We start from the raw sequence: 23,705 nt of genomic DNA, 5'->3' as shown, positions 1-23,705 counted from the left end.
TCTATTTTATATTATTGCGATATGAAGAGTACTTCTAATCCTTCTCTGCAGAACAGCAGTAGCCCCTTATGTGGAGTAGAGTACATTCCACTGAAACAGCTCACAGAAAAAGATACGGAAATAAAGCTGGTAAAGTCTCCCAGAGATCACAGAAGCCTCAGACTGCTGTAGTAGAATTACTAACATTGCTTTGAATTAATCAAAATGTGTTTGAAATCTACTATGCTCTTCATCATTTATGTGAATTACTTCCTACACTTCACTAAATTGGACAATCAAAATAAACTAATACTGGTTTTATTTTGTTTTGATTGCTTTTTCATCTCAAGTTCTCAAGCACAATTACAACGCATCTATGTTGAAGTAGCAAACCCTCCAGGGGAATATTTCAAATACTATTTTCATTTTCTGTTTCATGCAAGCTTTTTTTTAAAAAAACAAAAAAACAAAAAACAAAACAAAAAAAAAACACTACACACAAAACCTGAATTTAGGGTCTACACATAACAGCATGATTTTAATGAGGCATGAGGTGTTTTCCAGATATACTTCACAGCTCCAAAATAAAATCTTAGACATCATAATCCAAACTAGACCAATGTCAACTGGTCATCCTCTTTAAGGCTCCATCTCTTTCAACTGCAACAGGTAGCATACAACACAGTTTAACAATCTCTCTTGCCTTGGAAAAAAGAGAATCCTCTGCATATTTATTTCACCTTTACAACTGCAATCACTATTACCACACTTCTCATTTACCAGAACACAATATACTGCTTCCAGAGCATCCCTAACCCTGCCAACCAAGGAAGCAAGGGATTGGAATTCTTGGCTAGGTTTTCCTTATTTACCACAGAAAATAAGGAGCAACTTCAGTTAAACAGATGCAGTTACAGTGGTGCAATAGCGATGTGTGATGGGGAGGGAGGAAATACAATTTTAAGACTAATCCTACCTCCACTAGGCCACCGTTCTGTTCCTAACAAGCACATATAGGCTACATCTAGTTTGAACTTACATAAACACTACAACTACTTGACAGTTAAAGCTCCTATGGCTTCAGTGTGACAAGAGTCTTCCTACTTTGTACTTGAGCAGTGCTAGAAGTAAAGATCCTGACCCAACCTAAGGTCCCTATACTCCACATGTTTCAGAGTAGCAGCCGTGTTAGTCTGTATTCGCAAAAAAAAAAAAAAAGAAGGAGTACTTGTGGCACCTTAGAGACTAAAATTTATTTGAGCATAAGCTTTCGTGAGCTACAGCTCACTTCATCGGATGAAGTGAGCTGTAGCTCACGAAAGCTTATGCTCAAATAAATTTGTTAGTCTCTAAGGTGCCACAAGTACTCCTTTTCTTTATACTCCACATATTTCCTTTCAATATGCTCCTCAAATTAGAGAATATTTTATCCTTAAAAAATTTCTACATTATTCTTTACAGTTTAGCCTTCTTTATGGAGAAGAGCAATAAGCCAGAAAACTTTACAGAAAGATACCTCACCCACACTTTAGTACTGCCATAGCCTAAGTAGACAAAACAGAGAGCTTAAAGTGGTGCAGGTGCAACACTGCAGCTATGAGCTCTCTAGTGCAGCCACTCAAGCTCTCCCATCGACTTAATTCACTCCCACCGAGCATCAGCAACAGCAATGTCAGCAGGAAAAGCTCTACCACCAACATAGCGCTGTCCATACTGGAGCTTAGGTTGGCTAAATTAAGTTGCTCAGGGGCATGGCTTATTCACACCCCTAAGTGATGTAAGTTATACCGATGTAAGTGCTAGTGTAGACATAGCCCTAAATAGACAGTTTCCTCCCTGAAGAGCTTACATTTATTAGGGCACGCCCTACAGTCTAGGGACCTCTGTTTTAATTGTTTGTACGGTGCCTAGGACAACAGGGCCCCCACGTCACTTACAACCTTTAGGTGGTACCACAATATAAATTATTTTTAATAGTTCAATTCTCGTTTTCTTTGCATCGTATTCTTTTATACTCCTATATTAGAAAAACTTTTTTCCGTATTCAGAACACTCTAAATATTAAGAGAAGGTTTTTTACATACCTACCAATTTTGCCCTTTTTTACTTGTCAAATTTATATTTTTCTATGTAATTTTAAGGGAACTGACAATATATCTTTATTTTTGCACTTCACATTTTTAACTTGCAGAACAGTTCTCCCCCTGGCCCTCATAAAAAAAAAAATCACTATGATACAACTGCATCATAAATTGATGTCATTAGCAGTAAAGCTCTCTGGGAACAGTGTTTGTAAAAAGCTACTGCAAAGCAAGGGAGCCACAACTTTGCTCCACTTGTCATGACTCCCAGGGCAGCACCCAATTAACATAAACAAATAGACTGTATCCACTTGAATCAAGATATCTCAGACTGTACTTTAAAGTTGTACATTGTAGTCAGCTTTGTGTTTAATATTAGTCATCCCTGCTGCAGAGCCAGAAAAGGAAGGGAGGAATCCCAAGAGAGGTGTCAATGTATCAAGTACAGTAACTTTTCACACACCATAAAAACAATTAACATTAGATGTCTGTACTCCAGAGATACTCTCTACCCCCAAATTATAACAGTTTTAAGTTAGGTCATATCTGAGCCCTAGAAACTGAGCTTCTCTAAAAAGATTGTTGAGCATGCTGAGTAATTTTTGGCTGATGTAGATGACTGTCTAATGCTTTTACAAATAAAAACACAGAGCTACACAACGGCTGTTACATTGGAAAGTGTTTTTTAAACACTACCTAAAATCAGCATTTATTACAACCTTAAAACTGTTGCATTAAATCTATCCATTATATTTCAGCTGAAAAAGACAGTAGAGGAAGAAAAACTCCTGACAAGTAGAAATAAATACCATTTTTAAGAATGATAAACATGAGTTTAGGATTTACATGCCTCTGTCATAAATCACAGCTTGCAAGTTTCAAAGCCAGTTAGGCTCTATCATGGATGCAATCCAGGAAATTGCCTCATTACCTCCTAACTTACCAGAACACACACCACTTTCAGTGGTGATTGTATGTCACTTACACAAAGCTAACCCTCTAAGAATGACCTCAGAACAAATCCAGAGAACCACTGTTGAGACAAGTTATATTTTTTCAGTGGTTTGAAACTAAAGAACTGGCAAAACTATTCTTCAATTAGAGTTTGTTTAGAAACTGGGTAACATTATCAGTCTCTTTCAAATCTAACACTAATGCTGTTCTGCGTATCACTAGCTGCGATGCAAGCAAACATGCTACTCTACTCATTGAGTCCCTTTAGTGGTATCCTCTTTTTTGTCCTGAAGACTGTTTTAGAGACCACCAATTCCATTGTGCAAGCAGAAAATCTATGGCCTTCAAAATGTTTGAGAGTCCTGTTCACATATTACTAAAACCAGTCATTTACAAGTTCAGTCCCTAAATATATGGCAAACACCACACATCCAGCATACAGCTATAAAAAAAGGTATGTATTTCAGCACCTCTTCCTGTCCTGTGTTTGATCATATTAAGTCAGCATCAGTTTGCAAAAAGCTACAATACCAGATATCCATGAATATTACTTTACCGTACAGTAAGTAGTTCAGGATGGAAAACAACTCACAATATACCTCCACTTCTTAAAATTCAAGTTCTATAACAAGTTGAAACTCCTTGACCTCGCTTTCAAGGCTCTGCCCATTACCTCCCCATGTGTATGACTTGTCTCCTGTTACACCCCTGTTTGCATGTTCTGCTAATGCCACCTGCCTTACTAAATTGTTTTCAGGCTCCTCCCAGTGAACTCCATGGCTCCTTTCATGCCATGCCCCACACCTGGAACACCCTTCTTCCCCAGTGAATTAAGCAACTTTGCTTTCTTCCAAATCCCTCCCATTAGCCAAAAGAAATGAGTTGGTCTTTCACAATGTAACATGCACCCCACATGGATACATCATATATAGACACACTACAACCATTCACAAACAAATCAAAGCACCCTATAAACCAATCAAGTTATTTCTCCTACAGGTTGGAAAGGTAAAAAGAATTATTTCTATTTTATTTTATTTTTAAATTTGGAAGTGATCTGATACTTTGGTGATGGATTGGTGAGGATGAAGATAGATGCTATTCCAAAAACACTTTAAAGTAGCAATGATTTTGAAAACTATTTGAAGAGATGTGAGGTTTTTACTTAATTTCCCCTTAAAAATTTAACATTTACAGTTCCTTAAATTTGCGGTAGTTTTTTTTTCTTTAAAGCTAAAGGGAATTAGCTGTGTGGCATAACATGCAAGAAACTTAGAGTCTGGGTTTGACCCTTTGATTTTTGACTCTCAACTGATAAACTCAGTACTGTGCATTTTTACAGTCTACTATTCTTTATAAAGAATACCTCTTTTTGAAGAGCTACATAACCTATAACATTTTTCCCCAAACTAAGTACGACCTTAAAGAGGCAATCTAGAGCATTTATGGACTGAGGCCCTTTATACATTAGGCAAAAAAGCTGTTGTAAAAACACATTGCTTGGAACACCTTGAACTTGCAATGCCTGGGCAACACTTTATATCTACACACAACAGATGTTCAACACATTTTATAAGTAACAATTGCATAAAGTGACCGAAACATCTGGGACAGTCTTTAGTTTAGATCTAGCTGACCCCATGCTGTCACCAATGATTTCTCCCCAATATGGTCAGGAAGTCAAAAGAGTTGCACCAGCATCAATTCAGTCACTTGTCCCAATTCCATTCTACAATGTAGTGCCTTGCATTTGGAAGTTAATCAAAATCTCCTGTATCTAACAACCACATGGAAGCATTCTGAAATAGGTGCTTCAGGAATCCCAGAATGCATTGATGCCAACATGATTGTAGAGTGCACTTCATGTGAATGCACAATAAGAATACAAACAACAACAGCTATGTTGCATGAAAATGCTAAACAGTTGTAAGAACAAGCAGCATAAGCATTTCACACAATAGGTGTTACTGCAATGGTTTCATAAATCAGCAAAGGCAACTTCACTGACTACACCAGAGTTTCCCAGACATTTGAAAACTGAGCTGCCCATCTTGCATCTCCACATCTTAATGTATACATCTTCCTTCTATTCTTTTTAAATCAAGGTCAAGACTTAAGAACAAACAGAGATCTGCCTGTGCCTTCTCTCCCAACTACTGAACCCCATAATTTGGAAAACACTAATCTACATGATTTGTTAGCTCTGTTATTTATGTTTGAGTAAGAGTCTTCATCCTAACAGCCTAGACATTCATCCTATTTAACCCCCTCACCTTGGTGTGCAAGTAGTGATGCATGCTAGTACATTTTATCTGCATCACTGCCTAGGGAGTTTTCTGGCTTGAGGGTGTTAATCACACTAAAATCATAATCCTGTGTTTGCAGTCTCAAGCTAGTACAATGAAAATTAATCTGATGCCTCATTCAACATAGTGACTTTACATTAGGATCAGGAAGGAAAAGACGTGCCAGACCAGAGCAAGTCCTTGTGTGAATATAATAAACTTTGATAATCTGCAACTATCAGCTACATGTTTGAAGCTGCTTCCAACAGAAAATACAACTTCCTCTGCTACTAATGCAATTGCACAATCTTTAAAGGTTTTGACACAGCAAAACAGGAAGTTCATGATGCAAATCCTTATGTTATATGGGTAGTGGAATGAAATATTTGGAAGTAATGCAAGCATTTTGGAAAGCACAATGGGAGTTGGGGGCAGGAGAAGACCTTGCTCATTTTATTTTTAGAATTAACCCTGCCAGAAGGCACTGAGCACCCTCAAATCCTATTGATTGTAATGGGCAATCAGAACACTCAGCATCTCAGGAGATATCCATCAACCAGCAAGGTCAAGCCCTTATCTTACTACTTCAATAAAGCTCAGCCTTTCTACAGTAAAACTTTGGGGGGAACACATTTATACTATTAGAACTTGTTTAACCTTTATACAAAAGTTAAAGGACAAATGCTCATATACTTTAGTACATAACAGTTTTAATAGAGGATATTTAAATGGAACTTTGCAAACAATTTAGTATAATATAATCACCCTTTGTTAAAAAAACAAACAGCTGACTGGGTTTTTTAAAAGCTACAGTGTATACATGGCTATTATTTTTCTTCACTAGTATTGTTTACCATGAATCCTATACTGTAGATATAAATTTACATATTGCATAAAACTTCATTAATACATGCTCACTTCACACATTGAAGGAGACCACAGGGTGGAAACACTATTACAAAATCTTCATCAAGGTCTGACATATTAGGTGCAGAAAAGCTTTAAACATCATGTGTTCATAAGACATTAATGTTTTATATATTCTCTCTTTAAAAAAAGGGCAAAGCCGCCTAAAAAAGCTTTCACGCATCACTGTGATTTGACTGCAAAATTGATGATAGTCAAGTAGACAAACTCATTTCCCATTCTATATTTTGAAGACCAAAACTAATAAGCACTGTTGCATCATGAAATGAGCAAAAATACTTGATGCAACAAGGAAGTATAACCTTTTTAATCATGTTGCTGTGATTAAAAGCAAGTCAAGCTCTTCAGATACACATCTTATCTGTATTAGTTTAAGAAAAGATTAAAGACCAGAATGTTTTTTTCCTGCCAGATATGTCCACACTTTCACAGCTCTGACAGCAGGATTTTGCTACCATAGGCATCTACACCTAATTTTCTCACTCATGAAAGACCACAAATTTCCCTAGGTTAACCTCCCATGGCCAGTGGTATGGAATTGTTACCTGTAAGAGCACTCCTGGCAGATAGGGCAAGGCAGAAGAGATAGCCTCATAGCCTTTCTCACCAGATCGCCGTCCCGGCATCAACAAACCTCTCTTTAAAATCACCCCAAATGCCACCTACTCTGCAGTTCCCAGATGAAACTGGAACAAGAGCTGCCAGGCACCTGTTCTGCAAAGCAGACTGCAGGGACTTGGCACACCCGACCACTCAGTAACTAAAGGGGGTGGGAGTAGGGGGAAGAGGGAGGAAAGCCTGCGCGTTAATACCCTGGAGGAAGAGTGGGGCAAGACTATCTTCTGTGAAGTTGACTTTACCACCACCTGCCATGCGGTGCCATCTGGTGCATCCCACAGCGGAGACGCTGCTTCTGCAGCCGTTTCTCCACTAATCTAGGCATAAAAGTCACCCGTGGGCAAGGCCGATTCAAGCATACTGGGGGCAGGAGGAAGAGGGTGAAGCCCACCGAGGTCAGGGCACCCCCGCCCTGCACCTCAGTCACCGCCCTGCACGGGCAACACCGACGGTCGCCAGAAGTGGGCGAGAAGCCGGGGCAGATTCCCCACCTCCCCCCGAGAGCGGGGCCCGGGGTGCAGCGAGGACAGGCAGATTCCGATCCAAGCAGCCTCCCTCCCTCCCCTCTCCGGACTCACCAGACGGAGCCGTAGGCCCCGGAGCCCACCGGGGACAGGTTCTGGTAGCGCTCGGGCACCTCCCAGACCGTCTTGTTCAGCTCCTGCCGGTAGAACTTGGGCCGCTCCTGAGACATCTCGGCTCCGGAGCCCGCCCCGCCCGGCCAGGCGGGAGGGGGGGGGGACTCTGCCGGCGGCCCCAGCAGTGGCTCTTCCTCCCCCGCCCCCCCCCTGCAGAGAGAGGGGCAGGTCTGCAGCCCTGCCTCCCCTCAGGGGGGCCTCGGGCCGCCTCCGGCCCCCCCTCCCTCCCCACGGCCCGGGCCAGTGACCGTTGACAGCCTCCGCGCACCCCCTTGTCGCGCGCTGCTGCCCCCGCAGGGGCCGCGGGTGTCGCGTGCAGCGCCTCTCCCCCCGCCCCCGGAAAAAAAAACCCAACACCACAAAAACCAAAAGAGCGGGGGCTGCCCCGCGCTAGCTGCTAGGCTTCTCCTCACGCGCCCCCTGGGTGCCCCGCACTGTCACCCCAAGGGGCGGGACAGCGCGCGCGCGCGCGCGTGTGTGAGGGGAAGGGGAGGGTCCTGAAAGGAACCAGATGTTGAGGCGGGGGGGGGGGGGGACACGACTCCGCTCACAGGCAGAGCAAAGCAGGCGGCGAAGGCGACTCCGGAGTGACCTCCCCCTCCCTTGCCCAGTGGCACCGCCCAGGCGATGCCGCCGCCGCCGCCGCCGCCCGGGTCCCCGACCAATCGATCGCGCCGCCGCCGCCTCGCGAGAGCGGAGGCGCAACGCCCGGCGATGACCCAATATGGAACCCGCGCCCGCAGCCCTCCTCTCTCGCGAGAGCGGCCGGAGACCCGGCGGCGGGGGGGGGGGCGGAGCGCGCGGGCCCGCCCAGCTGGAGTGCGGCGTGGGCGGCGAGCCTGGCGCGGAGGAAGGGGCGGCTGCCCGGCCGTTGCTGGGGGGGGGGACAGGCCCTGGTTACTTCTGGGCACGGGGCTCTCGGACCTCAGAGGCGACCGGCCCCTGTGGTTCTAGTGTCACTTCCCCCCTCTGGGACTGACTTCTGCAAACTCACGGAATAAGGGGGCGGAGGAGCGCTGCGAAATCATCTCCAGCTGGGGTCCCCCCCCGCGTCTTGCGGCCCCGTCTTCTGGGCTGTAGGCGCTTCGGGGGAGCCGCCTTTTGGGGGCTGGGCCGTCTACAAGGATCCGCAGCGGAGCGAGCAGGGGCGTAGGGCCGAGCCCGGGTGTGAGACTAGGGAAGCGAGGGCATTTGAGCCTTTGCCTGAGAGCGAAGCGTGCCGTGAAATGCCCCGTGCCATGGAGCTCAAGCTCAGTGTCGGCGCCAAATCACGAAGTGAAGTGACTGGCCCAAGGTCACGCAACGACAAATAAGTGGCGGCCAGCATTTGAATGCGGGGGGCCTCCCTTTGAGCGCTGGACCACGCTGTCTCTCACTTGAGGGGGCGAGTTTTATAGGCGCTGTTATTCAAGACAGACGTGAGTCACCAAACTGCTTCTGAGTGACAAATGCATGAAACGCTGGCTATTTTGCAATTGCATAAAATTGGGTTTGAGAAAGTAGGTGGATGCAAGGAAAACCAAACAACTGCCCTGGAAGAGACTATTAAAATACTGAGGCTATCAAGCTGCCTGATCTTTTTGCTTCACTGTGTACCGTGCGGCGGATGAAAAGTTTTATGAGTTGCACATGCACTTTTCTTCGGTATCTGTGCAATATCCACAGACACGGCCCCCATGGGGTTGGAGGAGGGAGGGAAGAGGCTCAGACCCAGCCACCCCGGGGGAGGGGAGGGGATCGGACGTACCCCGCATGGGGTTGGAGGGGAGGGGATCAGACCCGGTGACCCCATGGGGTTGGAGGAGGGAGGGGATCGGACGTGCCCCCCATGGGGTGGGAGGAGGGAGCGGAGAGGCTCAGACCCAGCCACCCCGGGGGAGGGGAGGGGATCGGACGTACCCCGCATGGGGTTGGAGGGGAGGGGATCAGACCCGGTGACCCCATGGGGTTGGAGGAGGGAGGGGATCGGACGTGCCCCCCATGGGGTGGGAGGAGGGAGCGGAGAGGCTCAGACCCAGCCACCCCGGGGGAGGGGAGGGGATCGGACGTACCCCGCATGGGGTTGGAGGGGAGGGGATCAGACCCGGTGACCCCATGGGGTTGGAGGAGGGAGGGGATCGGACGTGCCCCCCATGGGGTTGGAGGAGGGAGGGAAGAGGCTCAGACCCAGCCACCCCGGGGGAGGGGAGGGGATCGGACGTACCCCGCATGGGGTTGGAGGGGAGGGGATCAGACCCGGTGACCCCATGGGGTTGGAGGAGGGAGGGGATCGGACGTGCCCCCCATGGGGTGGGAGGAGGGAGCGGAGAGGCTCAGACCCAGCCACCCCGGGGGAGGGGAGGGGAGGGGATCGGGCGTGCCCCCCATGGGGTTGGAGGGGAGGGGATCAGACCCGGTGACCCCATGGGGTTGGAGGCGGGGCCCAGGCCCCCGCGGGCGAGCTGGGGCAGCATCCCGTGCCCCTCGCGCCCCACCCCGGGGTTGGCAGTTGGCGAGGCCCGGCCGCCCCCGGGAGTCTCGAAGCCGCGGCGGCGGCGGCTCAGGTTGCCGCGGGTGAGCGGGCTCTGGGCTCGCCCTGTTCCCGGCAGGCGAGGGGGGTGTCCCGGGGCGGGACGGGGCCGTGGCTGGCGGCGAGAATAAGGGGAGGGGGCGTGGGCGAGTCGAGAGAGGGGAGGGAGAGGCTGAGAGTGGCCCCCGCGGGGGCACTCGGCCCCCAGCCCCTCTGAAGAGCTACCCCTGCCACAGGGATCTGGGAACCAGGGTCCCCTTCTTCCCCCAGTGGCCCTGGGGGGTGCAGCAGTGGAGGGGGTGCTAACACTGCCACTGTGCCACCACTGCTCCCCGTGGCTTGGGTGCTGGAAGTGGGGTGTGGCTGCACCCTCTGGCTGGAAGTGGTTTTTTCCAACTTATCCCCGGTTTACAGTTTGGTTCAATGGCTCTCAGCACCCCTGCTGAACAAATTGTTCCAGCACCCCGGTTTGGATGGGGTTACACCAGGGATGGATTTATCCCCAGCTTCGTCAGTTAAACATCCTCTTTCAATGAGACAGTCCGGTTCTGTGACCTCCGTCCTCCCTTTAGTGTCACGGGTAAGGACGGTGACTTTGATTTCACCCTCTCGCCTTCCCTATTCCCACTTTTTTGACTGCCCACTATCAGCGTGACCTCATGGAGTCAGATGCTGAGAGGGTCAACGCTCCCAGGCAGCTAGGGAAGTATAGGATCAAGAGAGGCGTATACACTGAAGAGCAGTTCCAGAAAAACTATGAAAGAAACACTCCCTCCCCAAGGAACAGGGACTTCAGAATCCAAGGAAGGGTCCAGTGCAGGTTAGTAATATACCAGGAATTTGGTAGGTATGAAGAAACTGAGGAGCCTGTTCATCTACCAATGTAAAAGCAGCAACTGACCCTCCTGCTGCCCCCCAACTCAATACTACAGTACAGAGGTGACTGATAGAAGCTTAATCAAAGCACCAAACTGTAGAGTCCCATGCCTAGAGCAGGTAAGCAGGGCCATCTGTATCTGTTTTGCCACCAAAGATGGAAAATGTTTTTGGTGCCCTCCAGATGACTGAGTAGAACAAAAGCCATCAAGCAAAACTGTTGAGAGAAAAAACCCCACACAAAATCAGGGACTTGGGACCTCTGAAGGCAAAGGTTTAGTGCCCCCAAATGTTGGTGCACGGGGCATCACCCACCGCTAAAGGCAGCCCTGCATGTGAGTCAGGCTTACCAGAACACTGCAGGAGTTGCTGCCTACAGCCCACAACAGTCTCTCTTCATTTCACAGCTGTGGTAATGTGAGGCAGCTGTGCATAGTGAGGAGGGATTCTGCTAATTGTTTCAGTCTCCTTCAGTGCTTCCTTTCACCCTAGCTGGCAGACACAAGGTTACATCTGGTTTTTCTGGCATTTGTATTTGCTATTTTTGTTTAAATTCTCCCAGTACCACTTTCAGTTCCCACCTAGAGTAGAAAGAGACTAGGTTTCCTAAGAATATGGCAGAAATTGCTCTACCTCATTCTGCCTTACTTGCTTCTGCACTCTAAGGTTCCCTTCTAGGATGAGCGAGGTGAGTGTGCAAGTGCAACATTAGTTAATATAACCCTACCCTGTTCTTCCCAGTAGGGACTTGCACTGCCAGAGTGTATACCCAAAGACTCAAAATACCCATCTATGCTGAAAGAAAAGGAGGACTTGTGGCACCTTAGAGACTAACAAATTAATTTGAGCATAAGCTTTCGTGAGCTACAGCTCACTTCATGAATGCATCCGATGAAGTGAGCTGTAGCTCACGAAAGCTTATGCTCAAATAAATTTGTTAGTCTCTAAGGTGCCAGAAGTCCTCCTTTTCTTTTTGCGGATATAGACTAACACGGCTGCTACTCTGGAACCTGTCATCTATGCTGAGATGCTGCAGGTGCTGACCACAAAGGAGCCTCTTTGAGCAGCATCAGAGGATGTCTTGTTCTTCCACCATGGAAAAAGTAACCAGTCAAAGTTTGGAAACTCATTTGTCACATTCCCTTTAGTTTTGTTGTATGACTCTGTCACCCAGACTGAACTGTCATCTCCATGTTGTCTCAGGCTTTACTCTGTCAGTCAATGGGATTTATTTGGGTTCATCAGGGGGTTGTGTGTGGTAGGTTTTCTTTGTTGGCACACTTCCTTTCTCCCATATGGAGATCAGGGCAGGGGCTTCCTTTTGAAATAGTATCAGTTATTGTTCTGTGGATTGGCCGACAAAGAGCACTATGAGTGGACTAGGTGACTTCCTTATTCTTGAGTCACTTAATAGGAGCACCTACATATCACTGTTCTTATAAAGAAGTTGAGACCAAGTCTCCTGAAACATCACTGAATTATCACTTCTTGGCGTTCTGTTTCAACTGCTCACTAGAACTGAAGTGACTGCTGAAGCTTCACCTGCTGTTTTGTGACCCTGATGCGACTTGAGGTTCAAAGCTAACTAAGTCTGTGGGTCAAATTCATCTTTGTTACCCTGTTGTAAATCTGGAGTAATTTCACTGAGGAGAGTGGAAGCATTTTAGATTTACATTGATGTAAATGAGAGTGCAATTTATCCCTGGCCTCCTTTTCTAGCTCTTCCTTTACCTTTAGGAATAATCAGAAAGAAAAACATCCTTCACAGAGATCTCCATTAACTATGGGTAGGAAGCTCCATATATGAGATATTAAATAAAAGAGAGAGATCAGACAAAGTACTGGAACAAAAGTATCAAAATTATTTGGAGGAGAGGGTCAAATTCTATTTAGTTATGGTCTGAGAGCTTACACTGAGGTCTGTGTATTACCCCCGATGTCAGTAGGAGATTTGCACAGAGAGCAAGAGGAGAATATGGGCTTTATGTAGTAGCTCAACATTATTTGTTCAGTGCTTTATTATTGCATTCATCATTCATTGAGAAAATCTGTCCCCCTTTAGGCCTGTTATTTCTGCCTTTTGTTTCTCTTGCTTCCTCATCCTCCTTTCACAGTGTCTGGCCCACTTCCCTATCTTTGTGAGTCTCCTCTGTTCCTTCTCTGTGTTTCATTTCTAGCTGCCAAACCATTGAAGTTCAGGTTTCAGAGTAGCAGCCGTGTTAGTCTGTATTCGCAAAAAGAAAAGGAGTACTTGTGGCACCTTAGAGACTAACAAATTTATTTGAGCATAAGCTTTTGTGAGCTACAGCTTTAGCCACAAGTACTCCTTTTCTTCACTGAAGTTCACTCACTCCCCATGCCCCCATTCTGTCCACGACAATGATCAGTGATTAAATAGTTAATCTTGACATCAAAGTGTCATAACTGGGCTTTAAAGTTGACAGTCCAATCAGATTAATAGGGAAGATGCAAGTTTACTCCTCAAAGTCATTGTTTCAGGCTGTCTGCAGACTTGGGCAGATGCTGCATTGGTTACACTTGGTTCGCTTTGGAGCGTTATTGCAGACATGAGGACTAGAAACTTTTTTTTCTTTTTTAAATGAAAGCTTAGTTATTAGAAACTCTGATTAAAGACATGTGGACCATATAAATGCATCATGTGACCCAATGCCCAGTCAACCTGTGGAACTCATTGCCAGGGGATGTTGCAAAGGCCAAAAGTATAACTGGGTTCAAAAAATAATTGGATAAGTTCATGGAGGATAGGTCCATCAGTATCTGTTAGCCAAGCTAGTCAGGGACCCGGACCCAAACCCATGTTCTGGGTGTCCCTACACCTCTGCCTACTAGAAGCTGTGATTGAATGACAGCAGATGGATTACTCAATAAATTGCCCTATTCTGTTCACTCCCTCCGAAGCATCTGACACCAGCTGCTGTCAGAAGACAGGATATTGGGCTAGATGGACCATTAGTCTGACCCAGTATGGCCATTCTTATGTTCTTAATCCTGACTGCAGGCCATCAGTTTGCATCCCCCTATTGCCGAATATAGTACAGGAAACAAATTTGACTGTTCCCTCTGGTAGATGGACATGGGGACTTAATAAGTCTTTTCCACCTCGGTTTTCAAAGATTTTATCATTTCCAGTTTTCCACCTTCATCAGAATAGCAGGATTCTAAGCACTGTCTTCCACTTATCATCTTTGGTACCAAAAATAAGAAATCAGTATGTCCAGAGTTGGGGATCTGAATTCAAAGACTAATGTGAGTGACACATAAAATGCTTGCTGTTAATTTGAATGGAATGCAAGGGAACCAGACATAGGGATCACTACATTGCATTCATGTTATATGTCTACAGGACCTGAAAGGGGTTAATCATAGCTCTATGAATTCTGGGCATAAAAAGGACAAAGGCAAGGTAAGGAGCTACAGAGATGACAGATACTGAACAACAGTGCACACAGAACTTGTCTGGTTCCTTTCAGATTCTCCTGGGCAAGATTCAGGAAGATCATACTCAAGATGTTTCCTATCCTGAACTGGTTGTGTGCATATCGAGTCAGAGAGTGGTTCCTGAATGATATACATGCTGGCCTAAGTGTGGGGATGGTCCAGATTCCACAAGGTAAGCAAAGAAAAATATTCTTGCGTGTCTTCCCGTTCCATCTTTTTCCTTTTATTCATACCTCATTTTTCCTCCAGGCTGATCAGAAGTTTATTCTCCAGTCATGTAGGGTCTTAAAGTGGATAGAGGTTGTATATGTGTGCTTTTGTGTACATGCAAGTGCATGTGTTTTTCAGGTATGCATCTTGCATATATGCACACATTGATGTGGGTATGCATGTGTATGTGCACTTGCAGGATTAGTTTTGGGGGATGACTTTGAAAGTAGCTTTTTCAGCTCACATGTGTATGCTTGTGTACATTTGCATATGCTTACCTTAGTATGGAAGCACTGCTCATTGTTCCATAGTTAAGTTTGTGTTTACTTGTTTGTTTGTTTCTTTGTTTATTTGCTTAAAGTAGGGATTCAACCACTTTGTTATGAATGAAGAACACAATGTATTCTCCCCAAAGTTACAGCATTTACTCTTTGATTACAGAATACATTTTCTGAGAATTTACAATTAATGAGCTGAGATAAAATTTCTTAAACAATGGATGCTATGAGAGGGGAAAAATACTAATTTGTCTCTAAAATTTACTTTAATCTAGTTTGGGATCACAAACACTAAAATGCCTTAATAAAAATTATATGGTTATTGCATGGTTTTACTACAGGGCAGAATTAAGATTGTTTGAATGCCCTGACTGTTTGTTTCCGTTCCTTGACATGTTTGTATTTTTTAAAGTTTAACGTGAACTCTGAATTTCCAGGATTTATAATGCTTGGTTCTGGAATAATTGTAACATCCCTGTAATGTATTTTACCCTAAATTACTGATACATACTTTCAGTCTTTACCGCCATCTTAACATAGTTTTTATTGGGGAATATACAATGGGCTTCAAGTTGACATCAAATTTCCTTAACTGAACGTATGGTCTGCTATGTACAGGCCTGTAAACATCTGAATATATATATTTGTACTTGTACTCAGCATTTACTCTCATGCACAATATTTGACATACACAGAGAGGCACACATGTGCTCTCAAACAAATATGCATACACACATGTATGCCTTGTAAGATTCAATATTTTATTAGGTTTCAGAGTAGCAGCCGTGTTAGTTTGTATCTGCAAAAAGAAAAGGAGGACTTGTGGCACCTTAGAGACTAACACATTTATTTGAGCATAAGCTTTTAGCTCACAAAAGCTTATGCTCAAATAAATTTGTTAGTCTCTAAGGTGCCACAAGTCTTCCTTTTCTTTTTGAGTGTTTTATTAGTATTCTTTGTGACAATGAGGTTTACAGCTCAGCTACAAGTTCCAATAATGTTTATCAGGACCCTCTAGGACCTTTCTGGATGACCTGTCTCCAACTTCTGGAGGTAAAACTGAAAGGAGACCTATATAGAAGATAGTATGTTGGGCCAGAAACTTGAACCTGTTAGAATCCTGATAGAATCCACCACATGGTTCAGTTCCTGGGTCATATCTAAAACCAGAAGGGACTTATTTTCCAGTTATATTCAGATATGTCTGAGATACCATGAGAAAAACTGACCTTTCAAGATTTCTGTCCATTGGGCCTAAAATCTCAAAAAACAATGCTCAGACTTCACTCTTAGTCATTCTGAAATGGAACCTGTGCCTAAGCCCTGATCTGGCCTCAAACCCAGTCCTCATTTTAAATCTAACCCCGAGCTGTACCTGATCACCACCTCTTTGCCCACCTATAATTTACTAAATGAATTACAAAGAGAATTTGGTAGTCACCTGCTTTTGCTGAACTGCTTGCTTCAAGTGAGCAGGAACAAAACATTAGACTGCTGTGAATCATATTTTTCATACCTTTTAGTGCAATTTAAGTGGCCAGATATATAAAACTTTTAGCATCTGATCATTGTTGGGTGACCTAAGTGAAATGAGTTTGTGGTTCTAAGTCCAGTTTCTAGTTAACAGCGGCCCATGTCACAAAACAACCACTAGATTTGACACTACCTGGCCCATAGTTGTCAGTCTCAATTCTTGCCTTCTCTGCAGAATGGATCATGGGGGCCGAACTGTTCTGTCACCCCTGGAGGTGGCTTCTCCACACACAGATTGAGACAGAACTGGGTCAGTATGAGGGACCCTTGCTTTGCTGTTTGTGCTGTGCTTGTTCTGTCAATGAATACAGAGCTTCGTTCTTCAAGGCTGTCAGGCTGGCAATTTTTCACTCGCAGAATTTCACTTCAAAAATAAAAGTAGAAGATAAAATCTTGCCAGGTACACTTTGCTTTTAGAAATGTATGTTTCTCCTCCAGGACTGTCAGGAGTTTTGTTAACCAGGTTACCACTGCCAATTGTCAATGGCTTCTATTCTGCATTCTGCTGCTCATTAACATATGTCATATTTGGGACTTCGCACCATATCTCCATTGGTAAGTTTTACTCTGCTCTGTGAATTGGGTCCCCAAGACTTATGGGGTCATGTGCAGAGTTGTCATTAGAGGGTGTGGGAGGTGCCTATATCTATCTTTATCTCATCTATTTGATCTTTCTTGGTAGCATAGTCTTGGAATGAGCATCCTCACTCCCAGTCACCTGCTTGGGTTCGGTTCCAGTTCGGTAACTGACTTGTTGTGTGATCCCGAGGAAATCACTTAGGACTCAGCTGTGGACTACCTTCTATGCCCACACAAGGGAGTAAGGTGTCCACTTACTTCCTTGCATGGACTATCCACATCACAGGTACCAGCACAGAGGAGAGAGCCAGAATGCCATGGAAGAGTAATCAGCACCAGACACAGCAGGGCTTGCGCAGAATACTCTTCCTTCCTTCTCTCCCCCACCATCCCTGAGAGCAAGTAGGGAACCAGACTGAGAGTCACAATTTGGTTTCTGGTCTGCTCGTGGGGGTCACACAGCTGCTTGCCACTATCACATCCTTAATGGTTCTGCACTCTTCCTAATTATATATTCACAATACATACAAACACACAAGAAAGAGAGAAATTTGTACAAAGAGATCAACAAACAAATGGACTGGAGACATAATTCTGTGAACAGAGTCCTGGCAATTATTTTTTGGCAATGGTTCTGATCCTAAACTTCCTCCTTTGTTTTCCCTTCCTTTCAAGTGAAAAGGTTGGCCACTGAATCACAATAAGGGGGTATAGGGTGCCCTCTAGTCTTTGAGCCAGAGCTACACTTCCTTCTTCAGCTACCTTCTTTCACATTCACTCTTCAGTCTATTGGACAGTGGGGTAAAAGCTTGTTTAGAGTTTGTATTGAAATAATCTTTGGTCATGCATCTGAACAACTTGATAGTTCATGTTTGTGAGGTTGTAGATGTAATCTGCTTTTGAATGATATATCAGGAATTTCATATACTTGGGAGGGAGCTGAGTGAGAATCAGTGTTTCAGACATCATTTTATATAGCTATTAAGAAGTGTGTGTGAATGTATATACACACACACACATACACACACACACACACACACACAAACACACACAGATGGTGAAAATAGACCTTCTAGTGCATGGGTGGGGGTGAAAAATGGACTTGTGGTTGCAGGGAATCATGCAACCTTCTTCTCTGTTCTCTGCTTCTGTTGGTCACAGGTTCATTCAGCATTCTGAATGCAATGGTGGCAGATGTTCTGAAGACTCTGAATTTCAGCCCTGTATTGACTGCTAATGGAACCTTTGCCAATTTCTCAGATGCAAATTATATGAAGAGTTACATGGAAGCCTTGACCCTTACTGCATCAACGACATTTCTGACTGGGATCATCCAGGTAGAAGTTGCATTCCTTTTAGTTCCCGATGGATGTGGCCTTGATGGACATTGTACAAACCAGGGAACTAGAACTAACAAGAGGTTAAACTTTCCCAGCACACACATTTGAATATATATTTTTTTGCAGCGCATTGAACATAGGGCTCTAGATCTTTTTCCTCTTATGATTTCCGACCAAGATATGTCAAGGTGCCTCTACCCCTTAACCCACACATTCAATTCATTTCCAGATCCTGGTACATCTTCCTCCATAATATTTCCTGAATCAGAATCTTTTTCTGTCCACACAACAAGAACAGCTGGAAGCTGAGAGTGGACAACGGGGGATGGATCACTCAATGATTGCCTGTTCTGTTCATTCCCTCCAAAACACCTGTACACACGCCCCAATTGAATCTCTTCACTGGTTCTCCATTTTCTACTGCATCAAATTTCAGCTTTTTGACTCCACCTTTAAGACTCTTTATTGCTCGGCCTCTCCCCACTTGTCTGTTCTTGTCTCTTGCCAGTGATGCCTGGTAGTTTTGGTAATTTATCTGTGGATTTCCATGCTTTCAAATATTTGGGTTTCTTGTAAGTTTTAACCTTAAATCTGAATGTCTTTCCTTTTCTAGTAGGTTTCAGAGTAGCAGCCGTGTTAGTCTGTATTTGCAAAAAGAAAAGGAGTACTTGTGGCACCTTAGAGACTAAGTCTCTAAGGTGCCACAAGTACTCCTTTACTTGTGGCACCTTAGAGACTAAGTCTCTAAGGTGCCACAAGTACTCCTTTTCTTTTCTAGTAAGTTTTTTTCTTAACTGCAATGTTCTTATAAGAATTTACCCTTACAATTACTGATTTCTATACCAACTCTTAATTTCTCTTTAACATTGTTTTTTGTCTTGGAATTATTTCTAATCCATCGGATCAAAAGTGGAGGCCAGAGAATCTCCCTGTGTGATACTGGATAGTTAGAGTTAAATGCTTTGTATTTGGCAGCCTGATTCTCCACTGCTTGCATTTTTATGTAGTCATTTATACCTGTACAAAGTGGATGAAAAATGCTATCAAGCTGCTTTAGTAGTGTTTTACACTCATTGTGCAAAATGGATGCAACAGGTACAAATGAGTTCACCTGGTGTAAAGCAGTGGAGAATCAGGCCTTTGGTGTATAAAGGACAAGGAGGGTGTTGGAGAGTTAATGATTAGGTTCCAAAGTAGCTGATCACTTAGTGTCAGGCTCAGTCCCCTTTGTGCCACCACTTCTTATTCCTCTCTTGCCTTCCTTTCAGTTGCTTTTAGGCTGCTTCTGCTTGGGGTTTGTCACAACCTATCTGCCAAAGACCCTTATTGATGCTTACCTCACTGCAGCAGCGCTGCATGTCATCGTATCCCAGTTCTCCTTCATCTTTGGGATTGGAATCAACTTCCATATGGGCCCCCTGGCCATTTTCTACGTGAGTAAACCAGACACTTGGTTCAGAGAACTGCCTGCCCCTTGGAGGGGAAGGGAATGAACAGCTTCAGAAATTAAGATAATTTCAGTATAAGCACATTGCTAGGGGAGAAATTAGGCAAGTCTCAACCATAGCTACATTCACTCTTCGTAGGTGGGTGTACTATACAGTGTATGCAGATTTTCTGGATGCTAGGAGGAGAGAGGGGCTGGAGAGGGTTCTCTGCTACTTTAGAAAATACAATGAGAAGTACAAAGCCATATCTGTGCTGTTATTTTCTGTATTGCTCTCTATAGAAAACATATTTTTAAAATCTTGCTGTGTTCTTAGTAGCTGTCTCCCTCTTCCCATTAAAGATACTTTTGTCACAGAAGGGCCTACTAGTTGAAATACAAGGGCATCCTTTGTCATCCTTTTAGAGAGTGCGAAATGTCAGCTCATATAAAAAAAGCTGTAATATCCCCTTCTCATCCTCTCTGTGATGTTTCCTTTCAGAACCTGTTTCAGTATTGCATGGCTCTCCCAAAGGCTAATGCCACCAGTATATTGCTATTTTTGGTTGGCCTAGTCATGCTGAGGATCAGCAATTGTATCAAGATAACTTACAAGCACAGTGCTGTTGCATTCCCTATGGAACTTCTCCTGGTAAGTCTTCTCCATATGTCCACTATGATAACTAAAATTAACAGAAACCAGCAAAGTCTCACTATATGAGAGGCAACTTAGTCTGGTGGTTAGAGCTTGGGGCTGTGAACCAGGAACTCCCAAGTCCCATTATCTGCTCTGCCACGGATTTGCAGAGTGGCTTTGGACAATTACTAAATCTCTGCATCCCTGCCTCCTGAGGATGCTGTGAGGAGTAACTAATGTCTGTAAAGTGCTATATAAATGCAAAGTATTATTCAGAAATTGGCGCAAATCAAAACCAGGTCTACCCCCTTGATCAGAGTTTGAATTTCTTATCTTTATTTATCGTGAGCAAAATTAGAACCTTGCATCCAACACTCATTGGGGTTTCTAAATCCGGGTCTGAATCTGAACTTTCCCAGATGTTGGGGATGTTCAGACTCATTCTATTTTAGAGACAGGCTCCAGCTGTGGATTCAGATTTTGTTGTGTCATCTTTTGTTTACTTTTTCTCTTTCTCTTTTTCTTCTCCTGAGTCTTTTTCTTTAATGATCAAAAATATTAAATGTAAAAATAGTTAAAAAAAGGCTGAAAGAAAAACTGACCATTTTGCTCAGCCAGAAGTCTGAAAGTTCAGCAGGTCAGAGGTACTTTTCCCCAGGAATAAGGTACTTAGAGTCCAACTGTGATTGATGTTAGCGGAAGTTGAGGCTACTCAGCACTTTATAGAATAGGGCGCGTTTATGACAATGGCCATGGCGAAATTCAAGATCGGAGATTGTAAACTGGTTTCTATCCTGCTTTATTATTAATTTAACAACTGGAGAAAGAAAACGTTAACTCTTTAGTGTTCAAAAATTGTCAAGTCAATAATAAAGTTGATTGTAATATCTCCTTATACAATGCCACATCATAATCATGGTCACCTGCAAGAAGTTCAGAAGTGCCAGTAGTAATATATTTTATTGAAAAGAACATTTTACAGGTTATTTCAAGGTTCTCATATATTTACACTTGCAGAAAGAATCTGTAGGGAGCTGCTGTAATTATTCTTATGGAATTTTGAACTTTCCATAGTTAAGTTATGATAGAATTTTGTGAGCAAGTGTTTAGCTTTCTCCGCATCTTCCATTATCACAAACTAGAAACTGCATTTCTTTTGGTGTATTTCTTAAGGAAGTATTGTATAACATGTATGAAAAGACAGTCTCTGCCCCCCCAAGAATTTACTATCTATAATATAATTTTCCTGTTTTCCTTCCCAGATTATTACAATCACCATTATTGCTAACCATGTGCATATGCATGCCGAATCCAGTATGCTTGCGGCCAAAATGGTTCCACACAGGTTGGTAATTTCCAGTTATGAATGAAAATGTACTCTTTTGAGAGAGAGAGAGAGAGATGGTCTGCATTCCTTGTTCCTAGATGTATGACTTTACATTTGGCTTTATGAACACAGTTGGTTTGAATGGGCCCATTTTACCAAATAATCCAAATTGTTCTGTATGTCTGCCCTTTCCTCACCATTATTTACCATCCACCAATCTTTGTGTCATCCACAAATTTAATTTTATTTGTTTACATTTTAGATTAAATTTTATTTTAAATTGTAGAGAAAGGTTCTTGTTTGTGGGGGGTTTTTTGTTTTGTTTTTCCAAATGTCTTTTTTTTCCCCTCCTGGTCTTTTTTCTTTACATTGGGCTTGCCTTGCAATGGACTTAAAGTATTTTACAAACATTAATGAACTAAACCCCCACTATCCCTGCAATTGAGATATTAAGTATCCTTATTTTACAGAGGTTGAAATTCAAGCCCCAAGAGGTTATAGACCAGAAGTAGAAGCCAAGTGGAAAGTGCCATCCTGGCCTTGCAGTGCAGGATATTTCTGAGAGGAGGGCGCTGGGTGAAACACATTCAGCAACGATCCTTATTGCTGCTGAAAATAGGTGCAGTCTGTGCCCTCTTCATTGTGTGCTGCCAAAGGCAACATGTAATAGGGGAGCCTAGACACACCCCAACCAGTAGCTCTCTCCCACCTCCCATAGGGCCATGAAATGCTACTCTGTGTGTTAGCCAGGTCTCTGCCTAGTGCTTAAGGTAATGCTTGGCATCCTGCCCAGCTCCTGTGGCTGTGCTGGTTGGAAAGAGGCTATCTGCATGCTCTTTGATCCACCCTCCATCTGCTGCTCTCTTAAACAGTATTCTCCACAAATTACTGACTTACATTTACTGTTCACATACCCATCAAGGGATTCTCATGAGATGGCAGTGATCACCCCAACAAGATTCAGAGCATCCCCTGAAGAGTACTGAATGCCGTCAGCTGATGTCCTGAACAGGGGACCTGTAAGTACGTAAGGCACAGAACAAGATTAAGATAATTTATTCTCTGCTCTTCCAGGTTTCTGCCTCCTACGCAGCCAGACTTATCAAATTTGAGCAGGATTGTAGCCCATGCCTTCTCCTTGGCTATTGTAAGCTACTTCCTTCTCATTTTTGTGGGAAAGAAGTACGCTTGTATTCACAACTACAACATCTCCAGCAACCAGGTGAGAGCACAACCTCACACACTTCCTTGGCCAGCCAAACTGGACTTACTTGTCACTTACCAAAGCCAGTAACTGTCTCGGAGTGTGGTGGAAGTCCTAGGGGCAGAGCAGAAATGCAGCCCAATGGCTTTACAGCAACTCAGCTACCTTCCCAACAGAAGGAAGAGCACTGGAATCATAACTACCTGAAGCAGTGTACGAGTTGAGAAAGGCTAAAACAATAGGTGATCTCCAGCACCCTGCCTGAAACCAATCTCGTGCATATGGATGTTTGTTTGCCCCTGAAGAAAGATACATTGGGATATGGTAGAGGGGTTGGAGAGGCCGGGCTAAAACAGCTACTTCTTCTACAACCTGCCCTCTGTATGTTCCTAATTGTGGGATGCACCCCCGGCTTATGCCAATGAATTTTGGAACCTGTTCAAAGTGCACAGCACCCAAACATTAATAACCAAAGTTATAAAAGGGCTGAATAGCCTCATATCCTTTCCTTCTGTAGCCACCTGTTGGTGTAAGGATCTTCTCTGTCTGGAGTGATGATATGGGAAGTCTTTGGCCTCAAACTCCGTTATTTCTAGTGTACTCTGGTTAGTAACTAGCAAGCTTGCGCCATTTCATATTTAGCTTCTTATGAAGGCATTGAGATTTTATTAGGATGGAACTAAGGCAGGTAGGAAGTCAGCATGACTTCTTGTAGCCTTCGGGGATGACTACAAAGGGCATGTCATTTGCATCCAGCATTTGCATAGGTACATTATGCTGTGCATGTTAACTGGGGGGTCAGATCATTCAGGGGGCTAGAGTTCACTCTCAAAGGACTCTTAGAA

At 44.1% G+C, this 23,705-nt stretch overlaps 2 protein-coding genes across 8 annotated transcripts in view; one reads left to right on the top strand and one right to left on the bottom strand.

Annotated features, from left to right (window-relative positions):
- The window catches only part of MAPK14 (mitogen-activated protein kinase 14), a 49,553-nt gene extending 41,452 nt beyond the window's left edge, over nt 1-8,101 (bottom strand). The window contains exon 1 of one of the 7 annotated variants that reach the window (XM_043500332.1): nt 7,423-8,101. In XM_043500332.1, the coding sequence (XP_043356267.1) occupies nt 7,423-7,538 (116 nt within the window). In that variant the 5' untranslated portion in view covers nt 7,539-8,101. The remainder of the gene's footprint in view (nt 1-7,422) is intronic. The other 6 variants (XM_043500333.1, XM_038379740.2, XM_038379741.2 and 3 more) reach the window with 6 other exon arrangements.
- A 46-nt stretch (nt 8,102-8,147) lies between these two features.
- The window catches only part of SLC26A8 (solute carrier family 26 member 8), a 31,240-nt gene continuing 15,682 nt past the window's right edge, over nt 8,148-23,705 (top strand). Inside the window, 12 exon segments of the mRNA XM_043500334.1 lie at nt 8,148-9,032; nt 9,035-9,184; nt 9,292-9,377; nt 9,909-10,035; nt 10,642-10,811; nt 14,359-14,498; nt 16,786-16,902; nt 18,088-18,263; nt 19,535-19,699; nt 20,195-20,344; nt 21,592-21,674; nt 22,731-22,878. Of these exon segments, the coding sequence (XP_043356269.1) occupies nt 8,931-9,032; nt 9,035-9,184; nt 9,292-9,377; nt 9,909-10,035; nt 10,642-10,811; nt 14,359-14,498; nt 16,786-16,902; nt 18,088-18,263; nt 19,535-19,699; nt 20,195-20,344; nt 21,592-21,674; nt 22,731-22,878 (1,614 nt within the window). The 5' untranslated portion in view covers nt 8,148-8,930.

The sequence above is a fragment of the Dermochelys coriacea genome, chromosome 21 (assembly GCF_009764565.3).
Source record: "Dermochelys coriacea isolate rDerCor1 chromosome 21, rDerCor1.pri.v4, whole genome shotgun sequence".
Classification (NCBI taxonomy): domain Eukaryota; kingdom Metazoa; phylum Chordata; order Testudines; family Dermochelyidae; genus Dermochelys; species Dermochelys coriacea.
This window is presented reverse-complemented; position numbering and strand designations above follow the sequence as displayed.